Source organism: Anas acuta, chromosome 5 (genome assembly GCF_963932015.1).
Source record: "Anas acuta chromosome 5, bAnaAcu1.1, whole genome shotgun sequence".
In the NCBI taxonomy this organism is placed as follows: Eukaryota; Metazoa; Chordata; class Aves; order Anseriformes; family Anatidae; genus Anas; species Anas acuta.
This window is the reverse complement of record NC_088983.1, coordinates 47617540-47645262: the sequence shown is the minus strand read 5'-3', so window position 1 is coordinate 47645262 and position 27723 is coordinate 47617540. Positions and strand designations below refer to the sequence as shown.

General features: G+C 41.8%; 1 protein-coding gene and 1 long non-coding RNA gene across 3 annotated transcripts; one reads left to right on the top strand and one right to left on the bottom strand.

The window, feature by feature from the left end:
- Positions 1-2647: 2647 nt before the first annotated feature.
- On the bottom strand, positions 2648-23101 carry LOC137857719 (uncharacterized). Of its 2 annotated transcripts, XR_011097250.1 has the most exons (5): positions 22734-23101; positions 18013-18062; positions 14533-14627; positions 6073-6170; positions 2648-5677 (listed from the first exon to the last, which is right to left on the bottom strand). It is a non-coding gene; the product is annotated as an uncharacterized lncRNA (long non-coding RNA). The 2 variants fall into 2 exon arrangements; XR_011097249.1 differs by lacking the exons at positions 2648-5677; positions 6073-6170 and adding an exon at positions 13633-13969 and having other exon boundaries at positions 22734-23058.
- Positions 12779-18533, top strand: FGF4 (fibroblast growth factor 4). The gene is made up of 3 exons (XM_068684582.1): positions 12779-13169; positions 13952-14055; positions 15986-18533. Exons 1-3 carry the CDS (start codon positions 12866-12868, stop codon positions 16160-16162), a joined length of 585 nt encoding a protein of 194 aa, XP_068540683.1. The 5' UTR covers positions 12779-12865; the 3' UTR covers positions 16163-18533.
- Positions 23102-27723: the final 4622 nt, after the last annotated feature.

Sequence of the window (27723 nt, the reverse complement as noted above, 5' to 3'; positions counted from 1 at the left end):
GATGTGTGTCCCTATGCAGGAGGCTATGAAAATGCATTTCAAGGGAAACATCATTTGCAAGAGAACTGTGCATTGATATTAGTTCTTTGTGCACAGTGGCCAATTTCACATGCTGCTACAAGAAGGAAAAAAGTCAAATGACCACCTTGGAAGGATTAACAATGTTAATATGTTTAACATCAACCTAAAAGCCAGGCCAATGATTTGTGGACCTCTGAAGACTGAAGATGTCAGAGAAATCTCATCTGTGAGAAACCACTGACTTTTCACAAAGTTTGTTTCCTCCTGTTTAGTTAAATGCAATTCTCTTAATATAATGTGCTTCTAAAAACTCTTTCTTGTATTGCAAAGAAATTACTCTCATCTTCACTTGTTTCCATGTTCTTTCAGAAATACATTCTTCTTCGTTGTTCTCCCCGCCAGAATCTCCTGTCCTTACCTGTACAAATGAGTATGCAAGGTATATTTTCAAAAAACTGGCGTGGGAGCCACTTGCTTCAGTGTCAGGGTGGTATTTTTGCAGAGTGACTTGCTGAAGTCAGGTGGAGTCGCAAAGCAGCCTATGCGGCAAGTCACAAGATTGAGACTTAGAGCAGAAATCTGGTCATGAATTTGGTTTGGGATTTATTGCTCAGCAACTTGGAGCACAGCTAGTCAACAGCTGGCTCTCTAGCCAAAACACACCAGCAAACAGAGAAAAATTGTCATGGTAACAGTGTTACAGTGCATATTGCAATGGCACTCTGGTCTACTAAGGGAATTCCTAAGTGGTACCACAGTAAAAATTATGACTAATAATAACCAGTAATAGTAACCATTGCTAATACTAATAATAGCAATAATTATATTTATAGTATAACAACAGCTAGATATATATGGCTAGTATTTGGTGATTCCAAATTGCTGCTTAAACATGTCTGCTCCTCCAGCAGTATAGAGTCAGTCCACAAGCAAAGGTGTTGATTATATTCCACTTTGCAGCTAAAGGAACTGTCTTTCCTTTATCCATAATCATAGCAGAAGCTTAAATAAAATATAATAATGTGTAACTTTGTCATAAATGAGAATGGATTTGGTGAAAACTAAAAAAAAAAGGAAGGCCATCTCACCACAACATGAAGCAAAAATGTTGATTTAAGGCAACTCCTTTTCCTAGCCTCCATGCACCCACCCTTTAACCACTTTATCTTGGACCGGCTACTCATTCCTGACATAAGTGGTTTTTAGACTATACTATGAACCTCAAAAACTTTTAAAAATCTTTCTCTTTCCTGGGAATTTATCATTTCCCTATCCCAGTTCCCATTGGAACAAAAGAGGGGGAAGTGCTAAATCCCCTGAAAGCACATTGCCACCATCATCAATTTGTGATCCAACGTATTTGGGAGCTAACTTTGCAGCCTGTGTTCATGTTGAGTTGAAGGCACCATGAAGCATGAGACTGACTTGCAAACCATCCCTCAGGCCTGGTAAAAAAATAATGGCAATTTGCTTCAGTTAAATAATAAACTACAACAGCATACAAGGTTTGTTGCTGTAATTCTGGATTATGATTGCACTTGCACCAAAACTGCTAGAGAATGGAGATTTGGGGTAGTTTCTTTTTATGTTTTATAATTTTCTTGTTGCAGTTTGGATGAACTACTGTGATGATGGGGGTGGAGAACAGACAGACGGAAGATGATACAGGGAAACTTCCTAAACTCTGTAGAAATCTAACAGAAAAACATTTGCCAGCTTGATTCTTCTCACTACTCTCCCTTGCCCTTGCAGTGGCCCTGGGTATACCCTTTCCTCAGTCAGTGTGAGAAAGAGCTGTGGAGTTTTATATGGAAAGGAACAGAGGAGCTCTGGCAGTATGTACAATAGATCCCCCAGCTGCAGCATATTCACTGTGGATGATACACCTCTTCAAATACCGATTGCAAAAACTGTCAGTGCCACCAAAAATAACATTCTTACTAAGCCATTTCAGCAGTGGGGATCTCCAGGCTAACAAATAGGGTAGCTCCAAGGTCTCCCTAGCTCTTGCTCCTTGTCATATCTTCCAGTCATTGGCCAATGTGATTTTGCTGGGGTCATAGTTCAGCACTCCACCAAAAAGGCTCCCAAGCCAGGTTTTGATCTACCTGCCTTATGTAGGACAGAGTCAGCACCAACAAAGACATCCTTACCATGGGCTACCTTGGTTGACAGGATCTATGGGACTTGTCTCACCCTTCCCAGAGTGGCTCTGTTACAGCATGGTGCTCCAAAGTCCCCATCAGCCCTGGTGTAATGTCTTCACCATCTTCAGCTCTCTTCCTTCTGTGGCTACTCTTCTTGTATGAGACAAGACATACACTGCCCCATTCTCTTCTCGAAACCACTATATAAATAGATGCCATTTGCTCAGGTTTCTGCTACATTGGTGTTGGCCAAAAAGACCAAACGAAAATGACCTGACTGCAGTAATTTGAAATTACAACTATCAAAAATACTATCAAAAAAATAGCAGCTGCCTAAGCATTTTGGGAGACAAGTCAGTCAGCAGCTTATTGTGTTTTCTGTTTCTTCCTTTTTGTGGTTTGATTGTAACTGAAGTCTTAGACTGATTTTTTTCAGAAAAATAATAATGGGAGTGATAATAATAATAACATACACAGAGTTGTAGACAATAGGGATGGCATTTTACTATTGTATCATCATTAAGTTCCTTTGTTTTCCAGTGCAATAAACAGTCAAAAAGATTCCAGTGCTTTTTATTTTTCTGAGTTTCTGCATTTGAGCTTCAAGTGATGACTAGCCTCTCTGTATGCTGGTCCAACAGTTGTCACGAAACATAAATTTGCAAATTAAAAAGTGGAAGGAGTTAGGAGAAGAACCCAAGTTAGTTTTGAAGGGAATGTTTTAAATGACAAAATCCTTTCTCAACCAAATACTTTTACACAAATTTATTTTTTATTCCATGGAAGCAAATAGATTTTCTGAAAACCTCAAATCATTTATAACGTGTCATTCATACACAATGAAATGTTGTGAATGTAGCCAGAAATTTACATTATTCCTACCTCACATGTGCTTCACAGTTCCAGAGCAATGCCAAAAGGACATGGATCTACTGAAATGAGCCCCCCTGATTTTCCTGCTTCTTTATATTCTGAATAAATTGCACACAGCTTTTCCCATGTGGGTCAACAGGAGCTTTGCTGTATTCCTTTTGTGGTGGAAGGCGTGCTTCAGTGGTTATTATAAGACTGTAAGACTTTGGGGTTCGCAGGGCTTTTTCTGGCCATGTCTCTGACTGAGTGGAATATTTTGTGACTGTATATAGCACGTGGCAAATAGCATAGCAGTGACTGCACAGCACTGTCTGAATTCCCTGGGCAGGGAGTTTTCTCTTCGTTATGTATCATTCCCATCCCACTGTTCTGATTCCAACAGCTCACATGTACATCCTCCGTTCCCATTAACACCAATAATAATGTACATGGAGATTCAGATCAAAATAATCATTCTGAATGATTTTGCACTGAACATAAAGACAATATCTCTAGTAGGTTCCCGATTTTCTGTAGGCTCAGTTTCTTTCATTTTTTTTCCCAGTGACTCAGGAAGTTACATGGAAATAAGTGAGAAAAAAAAATAGTTCAGTGTTTTCCATGCAGTAACTTACGCAGTATTCCAATTGGGTCACAGTAAAGTTGAAATGTGGGACCTGTGGGGCATGGCCTCCTTGCATGTGACAGCTAACAGGTTTTAGATGATCATAGTACTACACTCAGTGTTCACAGGGCACATGTATTCAGGAAGGTGACTTGACTTGATTCCAAGTGTCTTCCAGTGAACTGATGGATGGAATCATAGGTTAGTTCTGTGAAACTATTAAGAATACCAAAATCTTCATTATATAATTGTCTATTTTGTTTAAGACTTTTTTCTTTTCAAGACAAGCTTTAAAATGGTAATTTGAATTATGCATTTAACTCATTCTATCTCTTAAAAAAAAATAAATAAATAAATAAAAAAGAAAGCCATGCTAAGCAAAGTAAGTTTCTAAGCTAACTGCGTAGAGATCTGTTCCTACAGAGCACATAATAAAGAATCCATATATTGTCTATGTCCAAATAAAAACATTTTAAAATGGAAGAAAAAACATAAACCAAATATTTATTTCTGAGAGTTAAGGAGATGATGTGGCTTCATCAAACAGTGACTTAGAGTCTAGTCCTGTTCCCTTTCACCTGCAGGAACAAAAGTAGACCCTTGTGAGAAATATGCTCTTAGAGCAGTACCATCACATCCGCCATCCAAAAGAAGATAAACAGTCTCTCTCTTTTTCATTTACTTATTTTTTTAACGTATCTGTTAGTTCCTGTAATACCAATGTTACTGTAGCTCTTCTAGCTTTATTAGTGAAGTGAGAAAGATGTACAAGAGACAGAGGTAAAATTAAAATGGTTTACTAGGATGAAGTTTCTCTGGGCCTTGAATGACAAAGAGTAATCAAATGATTAAGTCAGCATTCATGCAATGCATTATGCTATCTCTGCAGGTTTGTTGGGGGCAGGTGAATTTTTCTGGGCAAGGATTGTGCACCAACACTAAGTTATGTCTTGTATGATCCAAACTTGGAGTGAAAACTGGCTCCCAGTGTAATGTAAAAGGCCTGTTATTAAGCAGCATAAAGAGAGTGAGTGATAATTGTGCCAAAATCTAAGACAAGTCTTCTAGATATATATGATGACAGATGACTGACATGTCTGTTCACAGATAACCTATTCTACATGTTTCTGCAATATGGTCCTTAGCTGTATATTTGGCTTCTTAGCTTTACTTTCAAAAGACCTTGAAGAGAAAAAAGTTACGTATTATCTTATTATTACTGCTTTTGCTGTCTTCAAGTAATGCAGAATTTGATGGGTAACTTCCATGCTGGTTGTTTTTCTATCTGTAGAGCTGTTATCTGTGTATACTTATGGCTTACCTTTCAAACACTCACCCAGTAAACAAAGCAGTTGTTTCTGGTCACACTGCATCTCCAGACTGGTTTCATTAGGAGTAATGTAGTGCTGAACTGGGTAGTTTGTCTGAGCAAGCTGTCTGTTAAACTGTGTTGCTGTCTGTTAGACTGTGTTTTCGTAACTATTTTCAGGGCCTTTTGTGTGTCAGTGTGCAAAATAAAATTGTAGTCATTGCTAATACCAGTGGCGTTCATTAGGAAGGAGGAGTATTTACAAAGGTTTCAGGACATCTGTGCTTCAGCCCCTTCCCCACGCAGCACATACGGGAGCACAATGCAGTGCTCATCCAAAATAAAAGGATCCCAGGTACATCTCCTGCTGCAGGCAAGTGGTGTGGTGCTGCTGGACCAGTGCATCTGCATTGCCCTCTAGGTCCAAGTTAATGTCATGGGTTCTCTACACAGTGTGCCACATGGGGAAAACCACTTGCTTAGACCTGGCTTTGAGAACCTCTACCACAGCAGTTTATCAGCCCAGTCAGACCACACAGATCTTCCACAATCTCTCTGATCTCAGTTCCCCCTCTGCCACCCCAGGCATATGTGAAGGCATCTGTTCTGGTGCCACAGCGAGCAACAGGCTGAGAAAGAGGACAGTAACATCCAGCTCATGGGGGTATTCTGAGGATATGGCCGCTAACTCCAGAGAGGACTCAGACCTTGCAGTGATGAGCACTGTGAAAAGTCCAAGAGTAAATAAGGAAAAGAGACATCCGTTTGTTTCACAGTTATGACACTAAAGGTCAACTGGAAAAGTTCCTTTCCTACATGCTCAGAGAGGTTATGGATTGTACAGCTATGTCCATATATGTTCTGACAGATTTTAAGTGGTGCTTTGCTGGGAAGTTTTAAAATTCAGCAATACACGTCATTTGCTTACAACAGCCAGTTTTCTTCACGTTAGCCACCGGTAGAAAATGATTCATACAAAGAGGCCACATGTTGAACAGATTCATGTAAACCAGTTCTGCTACACTCAAAGTCAGCTAAAACATTCTCACACAGAAAGTTAGCTTAAGCTACTATTTCCCACAACAATAATAATAAAAATAAGCTTAACAAACACTTACCCTGATTCTCAAAACTCATTTTCTATTATGTTTCCTTTCACCAATTTTGTTTGGCAGAGTGCCAAGAAATGTATCAGCAAAAGTAAGTGTGCCATAATCTGACAAAAGGAAAAACATGTATATTTTTAGTTTTAAAATGTTTATAATTTCAATAGGTGAAAAGAATACAGGACAAGGAAGAACAAAATAGCATATGCAGAAATGTCAGCAATGAACATGAAAGTATATGAGTTTTAGTGGCAGGATGACCCTGCCTGGGAACTAAATTTTCTTAAAAAGATTTACATTAATAGCAAGAGCCCTCTACACGTTTTTCCACCTTGGCTCTTAATGGACTTCTCCACCAAACTTAGGCTCAAGTTTCATGAAGCTTGAGGATGAGGGTTGTGGGGCTATGGCAAGACCCCAGGACATTATTGCCCTCAGAAATGATCTGGCTCAGCTGATGACTTTCCAGGACATTTCTTCGAAAATAAGAACGCCGATCACACACTCCCACCCTGTTAATAAAGCATTGAACTCAGCCTTTGATATTCACAATCTAAGAAAGCCGGTATCTCTGAAGAGTCCTCAGATCCTCCATGTTCTCCACCCATCCACCCACCCCACAGTAAAACAGTACTTCCAGTTTCAGCAACTGACACTAATCACAACATCAGAGAGAAATCCCACTTAGGGCTGCTAAGAATTCCTCCCTTAGCTGGTTCTTATGTCATTGGTCCCCAAAGCTCACATTCATGCCGGTTATGGTTCACACGTTCAAGTAAGCAGTGGGACCATAAAGGCAACTGCAGAAGATCCACCAGGAAAGAGATAAATTTCAGCCCTGTGGTTAAAGTCTGGGTGTTATTTAGTTAGCCTTTATCATGACTGCACCTTCCACAAAGGGCATTCCTTTCTGTAATCCCATCATCCTTTCCTGAGGATGGAGAAGTGAGTAGAACAGATACAGAAAAAGGGAGAAACAAGGAAGAGGGTAGTGGAGAGCAACAGAGTGAGAAGCAGAGGGTATAATAGATTGTCCAGATGTGTTTCTTCACCTGAGAGCTGTTCCTACGTCAGTTAGTGACAAGGACCAGCAGGGCAAGGAAATGGCCTGCCATGACCATGTCAGATCAGTTGGCTAAGAGCAGACGTGGGTCTCCCAGAGGGTTGCTGTCACCACGCCACCACCTCACACCTCAGTGCTGACATTGTGGGAACAGCAACCTTACAGCTCAAAAGTGATACCGCAAACAAATAAAGCATAGAAGCTGAGAAGAAAAAGGCTGCTAAGACGGAATGTAATTCATAGAAAATCAAAAGTCTTTGACTTGATCTTCCAGTTGGAGCATTTTGGTGCCCATCCCTGCAGCTGCGGGTGTATATGAGCAGCATAGTCACAAGCTGGAAGTGTGAATTGCACCATTTACACCACTGAGGAACTACAGGAGCCACAGAGATGGATGCGGTCCTCTCTGGTCTCTGCTTTATACAGAGGCACATGGAGAAGCTCAACAGCAGTAGAGGGAGCAGCTGTGGAAAAAGTCCATGCCCATTACAGGCAAAGTGACACCCAGTCCTCCCACTGAACCAGGCCAAGTACACTGCAGAAAGGTTATTGATGCCTTTGTTGTTTGACCAGAATTGCAGCTGCTTGCTGCTATACTCCACTGCCCTTTTCCAATATATAACACTACAGCATCACCCAAGATAATAAGGTTTTGATCACAGCAAGACGCTCACAACAGCAAACAGCCCAGGCACACAGAGATCAAATAGACCAGCTGCAAACAGAAAAAAGAAAAGGAGTGCATATGACTCGCTGGCGTGTGTGGGTATGTGTGTTATGCAGAGGCCAGGACGGCGAAGGTCTCCCAGCGACCCCATCCCTTCGGGGCTCGGGCCCCAGCACTGTGCTGCATTCCAGCCGGCCGCCTCTCCCGGGACCACTGCCCCTGCTCGCACAGAGAGGCAGCCAGACGTGAACGTGAGAAAGCTCTCTCAGGCGAGTCCCTTCTGCAGACCGCTGGGTAGTTGTCTTCCAAAGTCATCATAATTAAAAGGGGCGTGTGCCAAGGGGGAGCTGGGGTACAGGCTTGCTTTTTACCATGTCTTTGTAGCATGCAAACATAGTGAAAGGGATTTTTTCCTAACAATATACTTCTCCATGCCCCTTCCAGTCCACTCCCCATCCTTCCAGATCAAAGGACCAGTACAATATTTGCCTTCAGCAGAAGAGCCCATGAACAATATTTTTCAGGGTCATTTACATCTATTTAGTGGGGTTAATAAATATGTAAATTGACTTTTAAATTGAGGACTTAGATCCATTTAGAGATATAAACACAGAGCCAAGTTTGGATGACTGCTGTGCCTGTGCAAATGCAAAATAATTTCCATAAAGGTTGTAGAGGTATCCCAAATTCCTTCCTCCTTTCCCTTTTCCTTTCAGAATACATGACACAGGATTTGAATTAGGCATGGGTCTCAAGTCTGTGAATCCTTTCCTCTTTCTTATACTTTGAACCTAGAGGAATTTGGAAAGCAGAGCTGTCTAACTGTGATATCACATATGCTCTAAGGCAACAGAGCCAATGCAAAGATGAAGACATTTTCTCTGTTTAATAGTTAAATTATTGCTGTGAAATTGTGTGACACAAGGTGTAGGGGGTACACAGCAGTGAAGAATGGCATAATACAGAGTAGACAGAAGAATTAACTATGGGATTGTCTGGAGATACCCAGCTCCCTTCATTGCTCAAAAGCTGTTGGTATATTGGATGCTTTGTCCCCAGCTCTGCCTCGGAGAACCTGGCCAATGGCAGGCAAATCATTTCTTCTCTCTGTGTCCATCTCTGGCCTGGGATAATTCAGTGTTTGTGCCTCACAAATGTTCTGCAAAGATAAATTAATGTTTGGGAGCTATTCTGGTATTACACAAACAGCAGCTAGAGAAACTCCCTGGAATAAGGGAATACTATACCCACGTGGGAAAAACTAAAGGGGGGGGGGGGGAGGAGGAGGCAAAAGAAAATGACAAGACATAGTTTTATTGACTTCCATAGGGGATATACTATTTAGATTGTTTCCTGTGACAACAATTTCCAACTGGAAATATCTACACTGCAGCACAGAGGCCGCGAATGTCAGCAGCTTCCACCTGTCATTTACACCTGTTGCAAATTTAAACTGCTGCAGTTCTGCTTTGCTTTCATCTCCCCGTATTTTTCACAGGTACGGACAGATCAGCAATTGGAGGTCTCTGAAGCATCAGGAGTAGTCTTTGGAGGTAGCGGGTGCTTCTTTTGTGGTGTGTTGTGGAACAGAATCTGTATAGAGTTTAATGGACTGCCTAAATTGTCAGGGTACCTAGAGGTCATCTGCAGTCCTCTGGACAGTTCAAATATCAACTCCAACTATACACATGCTCACACATATAAGAATATACATCATTCAAATCTCAAAACCAAACCTCATTGTTTCATTCTTAGCTGGAAATGTGTGCCTTTTCCTCTTAGAAAGATTCACTTCAAGCCTTTATGGAAAGACTGCCATTTCATTCTGTAAAAAGTTGAAGAACTAACTTGCAAAAGCGTCCCTTATAGACCAGTGATATTGTGGCAATTTAATGTGATGTTCTGGGTGCTTTGTGTAACTGTCTAGGACCTGATCTTACAAGCATATGGACTCAGAGCATAACATGCATTTCAGGACCCATTTACTTAAGTCCCAATGAGACCAAGATACCTCAGCCTGCTGGGCCTCCAGTGCATGTCCCTAACCTCAAGGTTTAACTCACATTCATATTCACAGGGCTAAGGCTTATATGCTTTTTGGGTCATGGACAATCACTTGGTCAGGATATTTAACAAGCATGAGCTAACAAGATGCTACTTGCCTACAAACAAATTAAGAGATCCAATTTACATCACAGTGTCTGCTTTGATAAAGTGGGGATTTTAGCTGGCCCCCAGACATGTGGGTCCCTCCAGGTATGGAGGGAGTGTGAGTAGCCCAGGGGTACCAGGGGCTGTTGCTGGCAGCCAGGCCAAGCAGATCTGGTTCTGACCCATCAGCCATGGGCATTAGACCATGCTTCTGCTGCAGGGGGGAACCTGCAGGTCTGGCAAAAACACCACTCCTTAGCCTTACCCTTTGGAGGGTAAATAAACTTAATCCTACCTTCATCCAATGCTGTTTGCTAAGAGCAAATAATTCAGATTTTGAAGTGTGGTGGGTTCATGCTGTTCTGGGGACCCTCAGGAAGGACAAGGCCCCCAGCACAGGCTCTGCAGAGCAGGGCATTTTCCAAACCCATGAGCAGCTTTGCTCTCAGCCGGCTTTGCCTGCTGTACAGCACTTTCATCCAGAACTGATCCCCTGGGCTTGTCAGGTGTAAGAGTGTCTGGATGGGCCTGATGCAAATGGAAATGTAGTAAATGTCTGTGCGTTTGACCTCAGTAGATTTACCAGCCTGTAAACCTCCATAGAGAAACATCTAAGTTCTGCTGTCTTTAAAATACACACATAAATTAACTTCTTTGACACATTAAGACAAAGCCACACCTAGGAGACTTCTACCCCTGTAGCACCAGATCACAATTATCCATAAAGCAGCAGCAGTCGCTTTTCCATCCTGAGAGGTGCATCAGGAGAAAGAAACCAATGGAGGAAGCATACACACACACACACACACATATGCATACACACACTGTATATGCACCTCACAAGAAGAAATAAAAGTACATCATCTAAGTTTGCTTAGGTTTAGCGAAGGTCAGAGATTTTCGCACCTAGGTGAGCTGTCATCTGGCTTGGGGCAATTCTCTTTTCTCTCGCATCCTTTGCTGGAACAGCAGGAGTGCTTTACTGGTGTGAAAGACTAAACTGTCCTCAGGCTATAAAGGACTTGAGTCACAAACCACTTCTCCCCCACTTTCGTATTAATTCAGGACCTTCCAAAACTGTTCTAATGTCCCCTCACCTGTTGGTTCTGAAAACCTGTTGAGGGCTGAGGCTTAGGCAAAGGGAGGTGACAAAACATATGGGATTTGCTCTAATCAAAGTAGTTCTGGACTATTGGAATCAAAATTTGTCCTCTTCTACTTTTAAATACTGAGTTTCAGTCCCATGAACTTAAAGTTAATGAAGTACCTACCTAAGAACAACTGTATCATTAAGACAAAATGGCAACATTGAAGTGCATGCACATCAAAGATCAGAAAATAATCATACCATTAAAGAGCGCAGCAATACTTATATGAATGGGCAGCCTCTAAAGGTCAGGAACAAACTGCTGTCACTACAGCCCCTAGCAGTATACTGACCAAGAGGGAGCTCCGTATGTCTTATACTCCAGAGTAATGCTGTGCTTTCTGATTTCTTAAAGGGATATTTAGAATCAAAAACATTATTGCTCATTATTACTGCTTTTGAGCACATACTGCTTTTTTAACTATTTTCTACCTTATTAAAGCCTCTACCCTTTTCTTTCTTTTGTTTTGTTGTTGTTGTTTTCTTTCCAAGTTCTTTCATTTTTTCATTTCTTAAACCTCCCATGCAACAACTATTTTGGCTGTTAATGAAGGGAATTTTTCTGCATCCAGCAAACTGTAAACCATGTCGCTTGGATACAGCAAAAGCTGAAATTCCACAGATTTCCACAAAGTCATACATTGTGTCAGGGAAAAGTGTGCTGGGCATTCTTTGATTTTTGTGTCCTGCATTAGCATTTGTAGGCATTTACAAGAGAGAAAAAGAGAAAGAAAAAGAAAGAAGAAAAGAGGGAAAGAGAAAGAAGAGAGAAAGCAAGAGAGAGAAAGAGAACGGAAAAAGAGAGATAGGAAAGAAGACAGAGAAAGAAAGAGAGGAGAGGAGAGAAAAAGGAAAGAAATAAAGAAATAAAGAAATAGAAAGAAAGAAAGAAAGAAAGAAAGAAAGAAAGAAAGAAAGAAAGAAAGAAAGAAAGAAAGAAAGAAAGAAAGAAAGAAAGAAAGAAAAAAGAAAGAAAAAAGGAGAAAGAAAGAAAAAAGAAGAAAGAAAAAGAAAAGGAGAAAGAAAAGGAGAAAGAAAAAGAAAAGGAGAAAGAAAAAGAAAAAGAAAAAGAAAAAGAAAAAGAAAAAGAAAAAGAAAAAGAAAAAGAAAAAGAAAAAGAAAAAAAAAAAAAAAAGGAACCTTCTGTGACGAATGAAAATATGACCTTTTCTTTTTAAAAGTTTGTGCTGTCCCTCTTGTTTAGCGCCAGTGCTGCTCACCGTTTCCCCTCAAGACGCTTCGGAGTTGTTAAGCATCTAGGGGTGATAATTTGACTTTCAGCTAAACCGGAGGGCTGCAGCAGACAGCAGTAGGTGGTGATGTAATAGGTACCAACGCACATGGATATATAAATATCGTGGCTAGGGCTAAAGCGCTATGGCTGAGCAGCTATAGAAGAAGATCAGCACTTCAGACAAGACTCCTGGAGTTGAGATCAAGTTCAGAAGCTCTTGCTCCCGGGATTTCCTCTACATGCAGCCTGCCCAGGGAAACCGCAGATCCTCGGGGGACTGAGCGCGGGGCTCCCTCCTTCCTCCCGCCGCCTCGCTTTTTTTTTTTCCTTTATTTATTTTCTTTTTTCTTCCTTTTTTTTTTTTTTCTGTGTGTGTGTGCGTTTTGTTTTGTTTTACCCCCCTCTCCCCGCACACTCCTCACACACACACTCCCCCCCCCCCCCGCGCGCTCCGACCTCAGCATAAAGTGGGAGCTGGGGGGGCGAGCGCCTCTTCGGAGCGACGACCGGCCGGCGGCCCGTGGCTGCGCGCCCCTCGCCGGGATGCCTCTCCCCGCGGCGCTGCTGCCGGCGCTGCTCCTGGGGCTGCTGTGGCCGGGGGCGGTGCGCGGCCGGCCGCCCCCGGGCCGCCTCCCCGCCGGGCCCCGCCAGCGCCGCTGGGACGCGGCGCTTTTCGCCCGCTCCGTGGCGCGCCTCCCGGCCGAGCGCCGCGACGCCTCCCGCGACGGCGACTACCTCCTGGGCATCAAGCGGCTGCGGCGCCTCTACTGCAACGTGGGCATCGGCTTCCACATCCAGGTCCTGCCCGACGGCCGCATCGACGGGATCCACAGCGAGAACCGATACAGTAAGCCGGCGCCGAGCCCCCCGCGCACGGGCAGGTGAGCCGCTACGTGCCCGCGGAGGTTGCCGAGGGTGCGGAGCGGCTCGCCTTGCCCCGGAGGACGGTATGAGGCAAAAGGAGGGTGGGTGTAGGGCCGATCTCCCAGCACCCGGAGAAGTCCGCCCGTCCCCGGCACCGCGGTGCTGCCCGCGCCGGCTGCCCCGAGGGCGCCCGGGGGAAGGGGGCGGCGGCGCAGCCCATCGAGAGCTCCGTGCCCGGAGCCGCGCTGCCCCTCGCATCAGGTGTAGGGCTTGCCTCAGCATCTGGAGGGTCCTCGGCCCCCTGGGCCGCCCACTCTGAGCAGGGGCTGCGGGGAGCGCAGCCAGGGCCCTGCTCTCCCCCAAACTTGAAAAGCATCTGCTAGGGACTTAACCCCGTGGCCCCATGCCTCTGATATCCAACTGAAACAATAAGATCCAACAGGGGATATAAGCTGCATGATGACAAATGTTTCATTCGCCCCCAAGCACACTCTGTCTTATTTTAACCTCGGCTACACAGGAGGATGCCTGGGGGCAATGTAAAAATAGATACTTGGCTAAAAGAAGAGAGGTCCCAGCATGGAGTATGGGGCAGCACGTGGGGCATGAGGCTGGGGATCTGTGGCCACCCACAGCAGTGCTGGGGCATGGGGATCCACACCACACCAAGGATGGGAACCTCTGGGTGAGCACAGAACTGATACCACACACACTCCTTCAGGGCACAGCACTTCGTCTCCCTGATTTCCCATGTCTCCTATGTAGGTCTGCTGGAAATCTCCCCTGTGGAAAGAGGAGTGGTGAGCATATTTGGTGTTAGAAGTGGACTCTTCGTGGCCATGAATAGCAGAGGCAAACTCTATGGATCTGTAAGTAGCCACTGTTTGTGTGCGTGGGGAGGGGAACACAGTCAGCTGGGATAAGAGGTGTACATGTTGCTGGAAGCTGCCCAAGCACCATCTCTGCCCTTCCTGGGTCAGGCACCATGGATTAGCCCTTGGTGCCTTGCCAACAGAAGGTGTGCTGCCCAGGTGTGCTAAGTTCACTGAGTTTTTTTAGTAAAACCCACTTCTCTGCGTTGTATTTCTTTGGTTCCCATGTGAAAAATTTAGTCAGCCAACCATGGCTACCCTTCTTGCCCACGTCATACAACAACATAGCAGTCATTTGTGCTGCAAACCCCCAGGGTAGCCTCAATCCGTATCTTTCTCATATTTAAATTTAAACAGCATCAATCAAGGATGGCAATTGCTTGCCCCATCTCTCACAGGGAACTTGAACTTCTGATCAGCCAGGGCCCCACAAATGATTCTTTATGATGTGATGAATCAGTGCTTGTCACATACCTATTGATCACTCTTTGTTAATGCTCTCGATTGGAGAGTTCCCATGAGAGTTCAGCATCTTCAGGGTCTGGGCTTGCAATTATGTGAAGGCAGATCTATTAGGAGAGACAATATAAATCTTTTTTTTCTTTTTTTTTTTTTTTCATCAAGTCTTCAGAAAAGATAGTGGCATATTTTACAACACACTTGGAGTGGACAATAACGGTACATGTTTTTGCCCATGTTGAGCCATCCTTCTGCTTTTGAGATACCTCAATATAAATTAACTAACTGCCGTTAGCATCACTTCAACCTCATGCTCATGGGTCTCCTTCCCTACCCACAGCATTTCTATTTCATGTCTCTCAGATATTTTTTGAAGAAACTTGGGTTGAGGAAGGGCCAAACTATGTCAAAGTTAACTAGGGCATTTCCACATGCATGAAGACATGAATTATCCAGAATGATTTTCTGTGGCATCAGTCCTGTCACAGAGGATTTCAACTTACATGAAAGCCAGGCAGAATCGTCATCAAAGTGCAAAAGCTTCTTTTGCATAATGTCTTATGAAGACAATATGTTGCTTTGGTGTCCTGGATAAAGTAATTCCCAACACAGTGTTTAGCCTGGCAGGCTGAGACCTATCTTACAAAATGCTAGGCTTTTGCCCAATAACAAGAGGTGACCTCATTTGTTACTCTCCAGATAACACACCTGTAACACCTGTCCCTCTTTGTTTTTGTATGTGAAACCTCTTTACTGGAAGCATGCCTTCTGTCAGCTCTATTTTCCTGATCCTTTAACACAGGTGAATTTTCCTTCTTTCAATTGTAAAACTAAAGAAGCAGAAAATACTGTCCACCCTGAGCATCTTTATAATGCCTCTTTCTCCTCAAAGGACATGAGAAAGTGCTAGCGTTCTGATTTTTTCTGAAGCCTCGTGGGCAATTCACTGGTGGTAGGACAACCTCTGCTTTGGGAACCAAGTAAACTTCTCACGTGCAGACTCAGGAATATCAGTGGACCTGTGCATTCTAACATGGGGACATGGGCACAGGTTACAACTTATAACTCCCATTGTCCTGGTGTCTGACAGTTTGTTTCTCCCTTCTCGTTCATAGGAAAAACTCATTGACCAAGTTAGATGAGCAGGGCAGCAGAATTGGGCTTGGGTCATTCCTCATGGCAGTGCCCGCTCTGTTAAAATGTGCCCCCTTCCCTCAAGAGCACAGACAGAGCTAGGGGTGTCCTTCCCCCCTCCATGTGTCTGTGTCTGGCCTGGAAGCAGCATCCTTAATGATCCTCTGAGTGTTGTTTGAAGCTTCGTTTGGACAACCACTTCAAAAGGTTACTAACAGGGGGGAAAGTCAGCTGCACATCTTCGTGCAGCACACCTACTACACCTGGTAGCAAGAATATTTCCACACCTGATGTTTAAAATTCCTTCCCTCTCATTCTTTCCTTTTCATTTCAGACCCATTTCAATGATGAGTGCAAATTCAAAGAGATTCTCCTGCCAAACAACTACAATGCTTACGAATCCAGGATTTATCCCGGGATGTACATAGCCCTGAGCAAAAACGGAAGAACAAAGAAAGGCAATAAAGTATCTCCCACAATGACAGTGACACATTTTCTTCCTAGAATCTGAGACATCTCCCTTCCGACCTACCTCAGCACAGGGAAAGACCCAGAACACATTTGGGGAAAAGAAACATGGTGCACTTTTACTGGAGAGTTTTATGCAAGAGTAGGTGTAAGATATTTAAATTAATTATTTAAATCTGTATATATTGCCACAAAAATTATTTATAGTTCTGATTTCTTTTTTTAATTTCTGAAAACAAAACAAACCTCCAACCCAAGGTATTTCATTTCATGGTGCAACAGTAGAAGACTTATGCTTTGTGGTTTATTTAATTCATTTCTAAGTTATCACAGGTGTGCTGCTACTACGTGTTCTAAAACAGGTGACATTCAATTCCTACATTAGAATGTTTTGCACTGTGTGTGTGTTGTACAGTGTCTATTGTTGTACACGTATTTGTTTGTTATGGTGGCTTTGTTCTCCTCTGTGTGTTTTCAAAACCCCCGTGACTCCCAAAGAAGCTCTTGGCCTTTGAGAAGGCACAGTACGGAGGTGCCTGGGTGGGATGCCGGCGTGGAGCCACACACAATGCCTGACCTCCTTTGTGCAGTGTTGCTATTTAATTGGAATGGTATCGGTTTACTTCGGTACAGAAAGTGCGGTGCTGAAGAGCTGCCCCACAAATCTGTTTTTAGATCTGCCAGTGCTGAACTTTGAACTTTCCTGCAGTCAGTCTTCTTAGAGCTGCCAGGCGGTAGAGAGGTTTAAACACCTATATAAACTCAGCAGGATTTTTTTTTTCTTTTCTATTTAGATAAACAGGAGCATACTATCTTTTGGAGCCCTTAATGGACAATATATTTGATATGATTGCTTTGCATTAGGCTAAAAAAAAAAAAAACTCAGTTCTTCCCCCAGTCAGCATACTGTGAAACATGCTGCTGTGAACAAATTATACCTTATTCATATCAAATTCCCTTTAATATTTGGAGACTACATGTGTTTGTCAAAGTTTAAAAAATTTATAATACTCTTAAGTTTTGAAAAGGCAGTCATTTGTCTGTTCACAGAAAGAGAAGCTCCATAGAGAGAATTTGGATCAATTACCAATAATCAAGTTTATTTTGTACTAGTTATTATTTTTGGTACAGTATTTGGAAGGAGAAATATGCTGCTTTTGTTCTGTCTCATTCCCTGAAAAAGTTAATTAATTTCTACCTCACTAACTCTCAAAGCCAGTCTCCTAACAAAATCTGCATGGAAGGTACACACTTTTCTGCTTTGTCTTATAATTCTGGAGAAGGGCTTAGAGGAACTATCACTGTAATCCCAAATCTCTATTTTTTCCATATGTAGCCAAAAGTATTCAAGATAGAGTTGGTTGCATCCTATTTGAGCCTTGTCACGTTTGAGCTATCTTTACCCAGTGATTTACTTTTAGTAAGGATAATCATGGTGAAAATATTTGCAGACAGCTGTCAGGCTGCAGTACTATATCGTCATCAAGTAACCCTATATTTTTCTTTATATATTTTGCAAGTGTAACTCTAATGCGATGAAGGAAAAGACAGGTTTGATTATGGGGGAATCTTTAAAAGGATCCATTTTTCCTATATTCTTTTTTTCATTTCTTTAAATGATAAATCATATTTGTGGCATCAATAAATTAAGTTGTAACCAGGACTAACCACAACATTTAATGAATTAGAGGATGTTTATCGATCATCTTCCAATCTAAAGTAGTAATTTCTGACTACATGCAAATCTCAAGGCTGTGGATAATTTGAGTTCAGCTTTTTTTTTTTTTTTTTTTCTTTTTACATTCCTACACAAAAGTCTTTGTTCTATTGGAATTGTATAGACTTGCCTGTATTCTCTGCTTACACATGACCTTGAAGACTAAATCTACTCACCAAAGTTCAGTGAGACCAGAGCAGACCAGGACCACATCTTAAGCCAGCTGCTGTCAAAGCAAAAATAACAATTAAGAATCAGGAAGCCAAATCAAGAGAGAGTGCCTAGGAAATGTCATGCCTAAGGATTTTTCTTCTGTAATTTGGGGGATATCTATACTTTCTATGTGTTCTATATGTGAGTAATCATTGTGTAATTATCACTGCTACCTCTGACAACTGATGATTTCGTTCCAAGTTTCAGACAGCAAAATCACAAAGAATTTGCCTGTGAATGGTTCTTCTTTGTCACTTTTCACGCCATTGAAATCCACAACTGACAGCCTCACAGAAGATATGTTCAGAGGTAGTTGTTGTAACTTTGAAATATTGTGATAAAACCTTGATAACAATGTTACATGGTATGAGAGTTCACCATTTACCAGAATCTGTCTGTAGTTTTATACAGGTGCTGTTCAAGACTGTGGTGTATGTGCTGTGCACATTTAAATGCATAATAAATGATAAATGTTTACAATGTATGGATTCCTGGAAGTGATTTTACTCTTTAGAAGGGAATGCATCCTGCAGTCAAAAACAAAAACAAACAAACAAACAAACAAATGCTATTTCACTTTCCAAAAGACAAGGGAGTATTTGCACCTATGCCAGATACTTCATGAGTGACAATCTGGATTTCTTACTCAGCTGAAGTTCACCCTGGCAAAGTTGGATATTGTCCAGGAAAGCCCAGCTTCATGAGCTCTGTAATGGATATGCATGCTTGCATCTGCCACAGATTAGTATTCTTGCTTGTATTATTTGCGTGGTATTTAATGACAACAGCTTTTCATGCAGCAGCTAATATTAATGATCAGAGACACATCAGTTTTGGGGTTTATGTTGCTGGGTGTTAACCTTACTAATGAAACTGGATTGCCTTTTCCTCAGCTTTAATGAGTACTGCTGTCACTCTTGCTGTGAAGCAAGATTACATCAATGGAAGAAGTTCTAGGATTACCTGTTTGATTTAAGACACTGTCTCCTTCTGTAGTTACTGATTATCCTCACACCAGTGTACAGAAATATGAAGTGCTTTGTAGCACACCTGATGGCACAATTGTTTTCACAACTTTTATTGACCCTCATATAAATGCAGTTGTGCACACACACGGTGGAATCCATATACTTTCAGTTTTATTTATGGTCGTCCCTTTTGTAGGACTAGGGGACAATATGTAATGGCATTGACAATACTCCAGTTTGATCTCACACTCCTTAATGGCAAAGGAGTTCGTTCAGCTAACGGCTGTATGACACATAAAGCCAGACCCACCCACCCTCCTCCCCCCCCTGCAGATACAGACTTCTCCACTTTATTTTCCACTGACTGATGCTCTCTTTCTTGTTCCTAAAAGGGAAAGGCAATAGATGAGCTGTGAATGGCCAGTGCTCCACTTCGAGCAATTTCTTTCTAAAGTTGTACAGGCTCTATAAATGTAGCGCAGGTGCCTTTTTTTTTGAAACAGACAAGTATAGATGCAGTGTGTTTAATGCTCCTATGAATAGAACCAGAATAAATAGGCAAGCAGACATATATAATCATTTTTCATGATTAACATTTTTTTGCTTGTAAACAAAGAACAAATATAGGTTTATTGCTGCCAGGTCTTCCAAAATTTTAACCAAAATTGGTTAATTTGGTTAACAAATTTCCAAAATTTGTTCCAAGAATTTGTTTCAGCCTTGGGGAGACATCCATCTATGATTTTAAGGGATAAATCCCAACTGTTAGGACAGTGTAGTGACATTTCAGAGTATATCGTTGCAGGTTCATAGCACCTAGAGCACTGACTGCCATATATAGTCCTACTCCCAGAAAAAAAAAAAATATATATATATATATACATATAAAAGCCTGTTGCCACCACAAAGGGAACAATATGAGATGTCACCGAGAATGCTAGATAGCTCTCTCTCCTCTGGCATCATTTTTACTCCATTGCTAGGCCAGTTTTCCTTCCATTGCCTTTGGAGGTAGTAAAAGAAAGACTAAATGAACTTTAAAAAAAAGACTTCTTTAAAAGAAAGACTAAATGAACTTTAATGCCCCTCAAAAGGCCCTGATATAACATTTCTCAAATGGCTGAGAGCACTGCAGTACTCCTGTCGTACTCAGTGCCTCTGGCATCCTTCAACAAATATTTCTCTGCACAGAAAATTAAAACCTTTCCAGAAAATGGATTAGCCCCATCCATGGGCCTGACCCATTTCCCCCCACCTGGTGATTACCCAGCCTGTCCCATAAGGCAAAGAGAAGAGGAGCAGTGCCGGCCTGGCCCCTCACAGTGGTCCCAGGGTAGCACCATGCCCCTGCCTGCCTGGGGAAGGGGGGCAGCAGGCTCCCTACCCTGCTGCTTGTTTGTGGGCTGGCATCTTTCACATGGTCTGCACTTAACATTTCCTGATTGCTCTGTGGCATCTATCGAGCTGTCTGTATCTAATCTGTGCTAATAAAAATCAGCATGACAAAACACTGCCTTGTATATAAATAGCCACAGGTTTCAGAGCGGTCACTGAGTTTATAGTTCCAGATTCAGTTGTTCACACTTCACCAGTTGGTTTCCACCACAGTATATTAACTGACCATGCAAGTGGCCAATTAAAGAGAGTCTGTTAAGGGGTGAGGAGTCTTTTGATAAAGGCTAGCAAGGGCTTCAGCAAGGAAGTTAAAAGGAATTCCCTAAAGCACTGCACCTCACTTTGTACAACACAAATTATTGTTGCTTTCTACTAAGTGATCTAAACATGGATGGAATTGTGAAAGATTGTAATACCTAGCTGTTTTCAGACAATTCAGCACATGAAAGGAAGACATAGCACAATTCCAGTTTCCTGCACTCCAGGCATGATTTACAGACTTTAAACAAGAAATATTACCCTGTCCTGTTTGTTTTTTTTAATTGATTACTTTAAAAAAAAAAAAAAAGAGCTTAATATCATGCCCAGAAGTGCCTACATTCAGCCACTTATGGCAGACAATTACTTAATATAAAACAATGACAATTTGCTACATCCAAAATTTTCTTGTAAATTAAAAAGAAGTTGGTTAATCACGTTCATAGAACATATTGACTGTTTTTTTTTCCTTTTTAAGGTTTCTGAGGAGAGAATAGTCCAGTGTCACACTAAAGAATCAGATGTTAGTGTCACCTCTGCCACCAGGTCACCTGCGATGCCAGCAATGAGGTGCAACAAATGGTCCAGCCCTTCCTTTCTGAATGCCCAACAGGACACCACAAAGTACGGCAAACAAGGTGAGCACACAAAACTGAAATCAGTCGCAGCTGTGTGGTGAATAGAAACTATGTCCTGGCTAATGTCAAGCACTATCAAATGTTGAGCTGAGAATGTTTCAACCTGGGCAGATTACATTACTGCACCTTTTTGTCACTGGTGTCTCTGTGCTTCAGCTCCCAGTTTGCAAGTTGCCATTAAATAGTGTTCAAAATATATACATTAATATTTGTGAAACACAGAGCTACTGAACTTGTGAGAGTTATGGAAAGCTTATGAGAAGACAAGCATGTATTTCCTCACAGCATGTTGTCAGTAAGCCACACACCTTCTGGCTGAGCAAAACAAAACTAGAAACCGGTGCTCACTTAGCAAGCAGTCCATACTGGGCAGGACTCCTGACAAAAAGCATGGTGCATGACCAGACTTTGGTTGCATGTGCATACTTAGTTCTGTTTTTCTTAAATTTTGAATGCTGGTTTGACCTTGGGTGCTTTCTAGTGTCATTCTTTGTGTGCACATACAATTACATTTTATTGCTAATCATACTATTTTATTGTGGGTAGATAGAGGAGTACTCATTCTCTATGACTCCCCAGGCTATGTTGACCTTCACTATCGTTCATTCACACTACTTCATATAGGTTAAAGAAAGTGATTTAGTGATGTTTGTACCAATTAACATATTCCAGATTCAAACTGGTTGCTAATCAGGTTACCTCTGAAGTACAAATCAGATCTTTATCAGCTTAAAGGTATTTGGTAAGTGTCAAAGCCACTTGGTAAAACTCCATGGTTTCTGGTGAGCTACTATTTACATCCTTTCTCATTATCTCCACAGCTACATCTGTTTGCTTCCAGTGCCTTCGAGAAAAGTGTTTGTAATGTTAGCTGGGGCCAATACAGCTGTTTAATGTCTTTGAGGTTAAGGGTGCTTGTGAGAAGGAAGGGAGTAACACCTGCAGGACCAGCATCCATTAGGCATCGGAGAGACCCCAACCTTGTGGGGACCTTGTTAAAGCAGTTTAGAAGAAATGTTAGCTGTGTAGCTCTCCACGCTTGAGGTAACGTTTTGCACCTTTTGTGGGGCAAGCCTCTTTCAGAAGCTGTTCCACATTGCCTGACCTGTTCTGAGCCCTTTTCCAGGGTGGGCATAACCCCATGCCAGCAGACACCTCAGCAGCACAGGCAGGCAGGTGGCTTCCACAGGAGCCAGGCCCTGCCTCATCACCCTCCCTATGCCCACCATCCATACTGACACCCAGCCGCTCCCCATCTTCAAGCCCCCTCCCAGCACATGCAGCAGGGCAGCCCCATAGAGGAGGAAGACCAAGGAGGTCCTCAACCAGGCACCCTCCAATGTAATAACCATGCTCTGCCAAGACGGGGCACCTTCTCCTCTCCCCTCCCTCCTAATGCTAACCACCAGGGTGCCTTTGTGTTACCTGGTGGGGTACAGCTCCGGGGCGCTCGCCTCCCACGCCGGATCCCACTCCGATACCAGCCGCAGAGAGCCCTAGTGCTACCGTGCACAGGAGCTCGCCCATCCACGGTTACACATTAACCGAGGCGGTTGGGCTGGTGTCTCACCCACACGGTCCCTCTCTGTCCCCTCGCTGGTGCCTTTCCTTGCAGCAAGATAACAGCACCGATGCCGCCGGCGCCAGCACGCGGCGCGCGGTTACCCTAGGACGACGACCCAGGGCTGCCCGCGGTGCTTGCTCCCGGAACGGCACTGCCCGTGCGGGTAGGCCAGCTTGGCCCACACTGAAACCGCAAGGAGGCACAGCCCTAATGTTGGCTGCTGTTTATTGCAGCTTTTCCACAGCCATAAGGAAAATGACCCGGGTTGCTCTTTGCCTTGTTTTTGACCTTCCTGTGGCGGGCTGGGTGACTGGCACTGCCTGTCCCCGGCGGCCCTGCCCGTGTGCGGCCTCCTCCTCCCGGTGTTTGACACCTTTCCTCTTGGTTCCTCATTTCTTCTTTACCCTCAAACTCCTACTTGATTTTCTGTTCCCCTGTTGTTGTGTTACCCCAACCATCCTCACATTTTCTGCCTTCTTTCCTGCTCTTTGTCTTTCTCTGAAACTTGTTATGGCAATGGCAACGTGCACAGACTATCTGCTACACACTTGTCAGGGTGGGTTTATTTTCTCACTTGTTGGGTGAAACCCACCCTTGGTTTTCATCTTTTGCATGAAGTCCAAAACCCTTTCCAGGTGAGCGCAGACCTTCTTGCTTCCCTGTGCTTTACTCTCATCCACACACCTCATTTCCCTCAGTTCTGTGCAGCTTCTTTCCCGAATGCCCCGGGGTTGCAGAGGGAACTGAACCAGCTTCCAGCCAGCCACAGAAGTGAAGGGTTATCACACGCATCCCTCTGAAGAGCAAGTTGTACCAGCCACAGGCTGCAATGGAAGCAGAATTGGACCATCAAGAGTCTGTTTACCTCTGAGAAAAGCATAAAGAACAAGTCCTTTGTGCCCACTGATACGTTATCAGATGTGATTCAGTGGATCATATCTGTTTTGGCAATCACAGCGTAGGCAATTCAGTGCAGGATTTTTAACAAGCTTAGGATGATCAAGGAAAGGCACTTATGTATTTATAGAACTATTGAAGTTATAGCTATGATAGTCTCATGCCGTGCAGAGAAGGTATGCCACAAAAGAAATAAATAAGCAAAGTATGTTTTAGGCAGAAAAATATCTATATAGATGGTCATCTCTACCTCTCTCATGTTAAATAGCACTTGTATTTTAAATGACTTGAATACAGAAACACTGCTGAAGTCATATCTATTTAAAAAATAAATAAGTAAGAAATTACATAGTATGATAATTCAAATTCTTTGACCTTGAAGTTCAGACATTTACTGTCTTCTGACAGAAAAAAAACTTTTTTCTGATACTACTAGTCACATACAAGATAGTTGCTTACTCTAAAATAATTCTTGTTATTTTTCTGCTTATTTTAATATTTATATAAATATTTGAATTATAGAATAGGTGTTCTAGCTATAAAATACCATTTTATTTCATGCCTTGGCAAAGAGCTCCTGGGGTAAATATTTGGATTAATGGTTAGTAAATAGCAAAGAATATGACTTCATGGAATCATGCACTTCATTTGATTGCCCCTCTAGCTGTGCCAGATTAGAGCTTGTTCAGTAAATGTTATAGTTTTGGAATACGTCTTAAACCAAAATATAGGAGAGAAGAGTAAATGCAACCACAGCAATTTATGTGTTGAAAATCTATCAAAAATTTTTGTCTATCAAAAATTCTTTCCCTGAGGGTGAAAATGAAGACATTTCCTTTCGGTCTGGGGCTTTTACATTTTATTTTACCAAATAAAAATCACTATGGCAATGTTCACACTGGAAATCTGACTGTAAGTACCATTCTCCTAAAGAAAGTCCTTCTATGCATACATGGGTGACCTAAGTAGAATAATTAACACATATTATTATGACTTATTAGGACCGTGTAAGCTTCAGCTTATTTGTAATCATATGTAATCAGCAAAAGTAAGAACGGAAAAATAGATTAGTTAAAATATTTTGTGAATAAAGGCTGAAATATCAACAAATGCCTTTCTGGGTTTTTACTGGTAGAAAAAGGCTCTCCTGGTACTTGCTGCTTGCAAGTCAGGTGAGTTCGAATGAGTGACCTTTCAGAAATGGGGTATACATGTGCTTGGAAGTGCATGCTACATTATTAGTTTAAGGCTCACAATTTAAACAATTGTTCTTCTGCAGAACAATCACAGAAAATATGTAAGGCTACCAGTGCAGTCATCAAATAAACCACAGTGAATTTTAGATGAATAGTCACAAAAATATTCTACTGTAATCACCTTGTGACACTTAAAGAAAAGCAACAGATGCACTAGCGAGCAACATACATGCATTTAGTAAAAAAGCTGTTCATGTGGGTTGCTCTAGCTACCCACTTCCCAGAGTACCACAGTGGCAGGTCAGAAATTCACTCCTCCTGGTGATATAAATCTGAGGTTTCTTTCCTTTAGAATTTGGAAAGATGATGCAGTATAAATATGCATTTGTTCATTGTTTACACTCTCCAAAGTTAATTAAGAAAAAAAAATGGAAGCAAATATGCATCTGCTTTCCAATTTATTCTGGTTCTATTCATAGGATTATCAAACACACTGTCACACCTTTGATACTGTGGAAAGCCCCTCTAGCTCTACAGATGTCTACTGACTTCACAGGGACATGGCTGGGCACCAACCTATACAAGCTGCTGCATTAACAGAATTGACGTTGCATCTGACCATCCATAAATATATGCCTTTATGTTGGTGGGGAGAGTGCACTAAAGGATATATATATATGATAAAAAGGAAGAGGGCATGAACTCACCCCATTTTATATAAATACCCATTTTAGGCAGAATGAGCATGGGTTCTCTATATGCTGTGCTGAAGAATCAGAGAAAATACAACATCCACAGCTCTAGAGCAGCCTACACAAGTGTGTATATATATAAATATATATAAATATATATATATGTGTGTGTGTGTTTTTAAACATACCTCTGCTAACTATCAATATCCATTCACTTTTGAGACATCTATGAAATTTCACTGAAGCAGACAGTTTACAATTTAGTTCAAAACAGTGATGCTGGGGGAGAACCCATGCAGTTAGTCTGTTAAAAAAAAAAAAAAAAAAAAAAAAAAAAAAAAAAAAAAAACATTAAAAACATTCAACATTACTTTGTTTTATAGTTGATAGAAGCACTCAAAAATTAGCTACCAAAGAAGGCTGTTTAGTGACACACAACTTCAGGATATTTCTGTGGCTTTCCTATTTATTTTATGTAAATAAAATCCACTTTTAAGTTAATAGAAATAATCAGAAAGACTAATCTAGTTTTTAATAAATGGAGGTCCACTACAACATTGGTAATAAAATTATGTGCAACAAAGAATAGCATATGTTAAAAATGTTTTTGTTTTTTTTTGCTGCTGGGGAGATTACAAGGTTATCATTTGTAAAATAAGCATATTCCCGATAATTAAATTAAGGACATGAGCTGCATAAATCAATACAAATCACAGGAGAGAGGGAGAGGGATGCTGACTTTCACACGTAATTTGTTTCTGGCTACTTAACAGAGCTATGACAGACATTCGCTAAGTAGAAAGCAAATATTCACTATTTAGCTCACCTATCCAGCTAACAGCTATAAGCCTCTACTAGCAAAAGCTGCCTCCTTTGGCACAGTGGATTGTTTGTTGTGAAAAACTTTTTACTGAGATGACTTTAGAAGAGCATTAGCTGATAATTTAAAGATGTATCCACATTGATCAAGTAACAAATATCCAGTTTTATTCTTTATACTTGCAGTATACATTATACTGCAATTCCAATTCAGGTCTACCCAATTGAGTAAGGAAGTTTCCCTTGACTTCAGTGGTGTGAAGTGAAGCTCTGTAGCAAAACAAGCCATACATCCCAAAGGAAGGGGGGAACTCCCTTCTAGGGTTAACCCACACCCCACTCATGTCTGTGCCTAAAACTTGCAACTTCAGCTAATGGCATTCAACAAGGAGTCTTGTATTAGGCAGGCATTAATGCAATGTTGCTAAATGTCAGTTCAAAAAGAATAGCAGCCAAAACAAAGCGGGAGGAATGCTGTGTCATGGCATGGGCTGCAAACTGGCAGCACACCCTGAAAATAACAAAGTGATTTCACTACAGTTCGGTACAAATGTGTGAGAAGAAGGAAAGACTGACACACATGGATGGAAACTGGCTGTTTGAAAATCTATCGTGCCTAAGATCCAGCACTTTTTGTTCATCCTTTACAGTGCTTTTCAGAAATTAAAGAATAACATTGGAGATTTCTTCATTTTTGTGTTTATCATTTAAAGAAATAGCAATGGATGAGCACTTATGTATTTAAATCATTATTTAGATGGCATTTTTACATCATACTGACTACAACAGAGAGATGAGCTGGTGAATCATTACCATACATTTTGACAGTTTATACTAAAAGCTCTATAGATAATGTTTTAATTGTGTAAGAGTCCGTCCATTGCATTTTCTTTCAACTTCTGTGCTGTGGAAAATACAACAGGGTAATTAACCACAGGATATTTACCTGTGATATCCACCAAATGGTATCAGAGTTTACACGAGCTCTGATATGGGTTCATTGAACTACTAACTGGGATGTGTAACTTACTGCTAAAATCAGCCTTAGTATCAGAGAAAAGAAAGATAGCAAAAGCGATGACTGCTTTTGAGAGACTCAAGGGAAAATCAATACAACTAGAAATCAGTAAATAGTTTGCAATGGGTGTCTTTTCAGAAGCAATTATGAAAAATTATTAGTAGCCAGAGGGATAAAGACAAAACAATGGTCAGGATGCCACAAAAATTTTACAGAAGGTGATACTTTG

Bases quoted from the DNA above. Each gene is read 5' to 3' on its own strand.
- FGF4 (XM_068684582.1), top strand. From the start codon at position 12,866: ATGCCTCTCCCCGCGGCGCTGCTGCCGGCGCTGCTCCTGGGGCTGCTG. The intron at 13,170-13,951 runs GTAAGCCGGCGC...TCTCCTATGTAG, and splicing joins CCACAGCGAGAACCGATACA to GTCTGCTGGAAATCTCCCCT. The intron at 14,056-15,985 runs GTAAGTAGCCAC...TTTTCATTTCAG, and splicing joins GAGGCAAACTCTATGGATCT to ACCCATTTCAATGATGAGTG.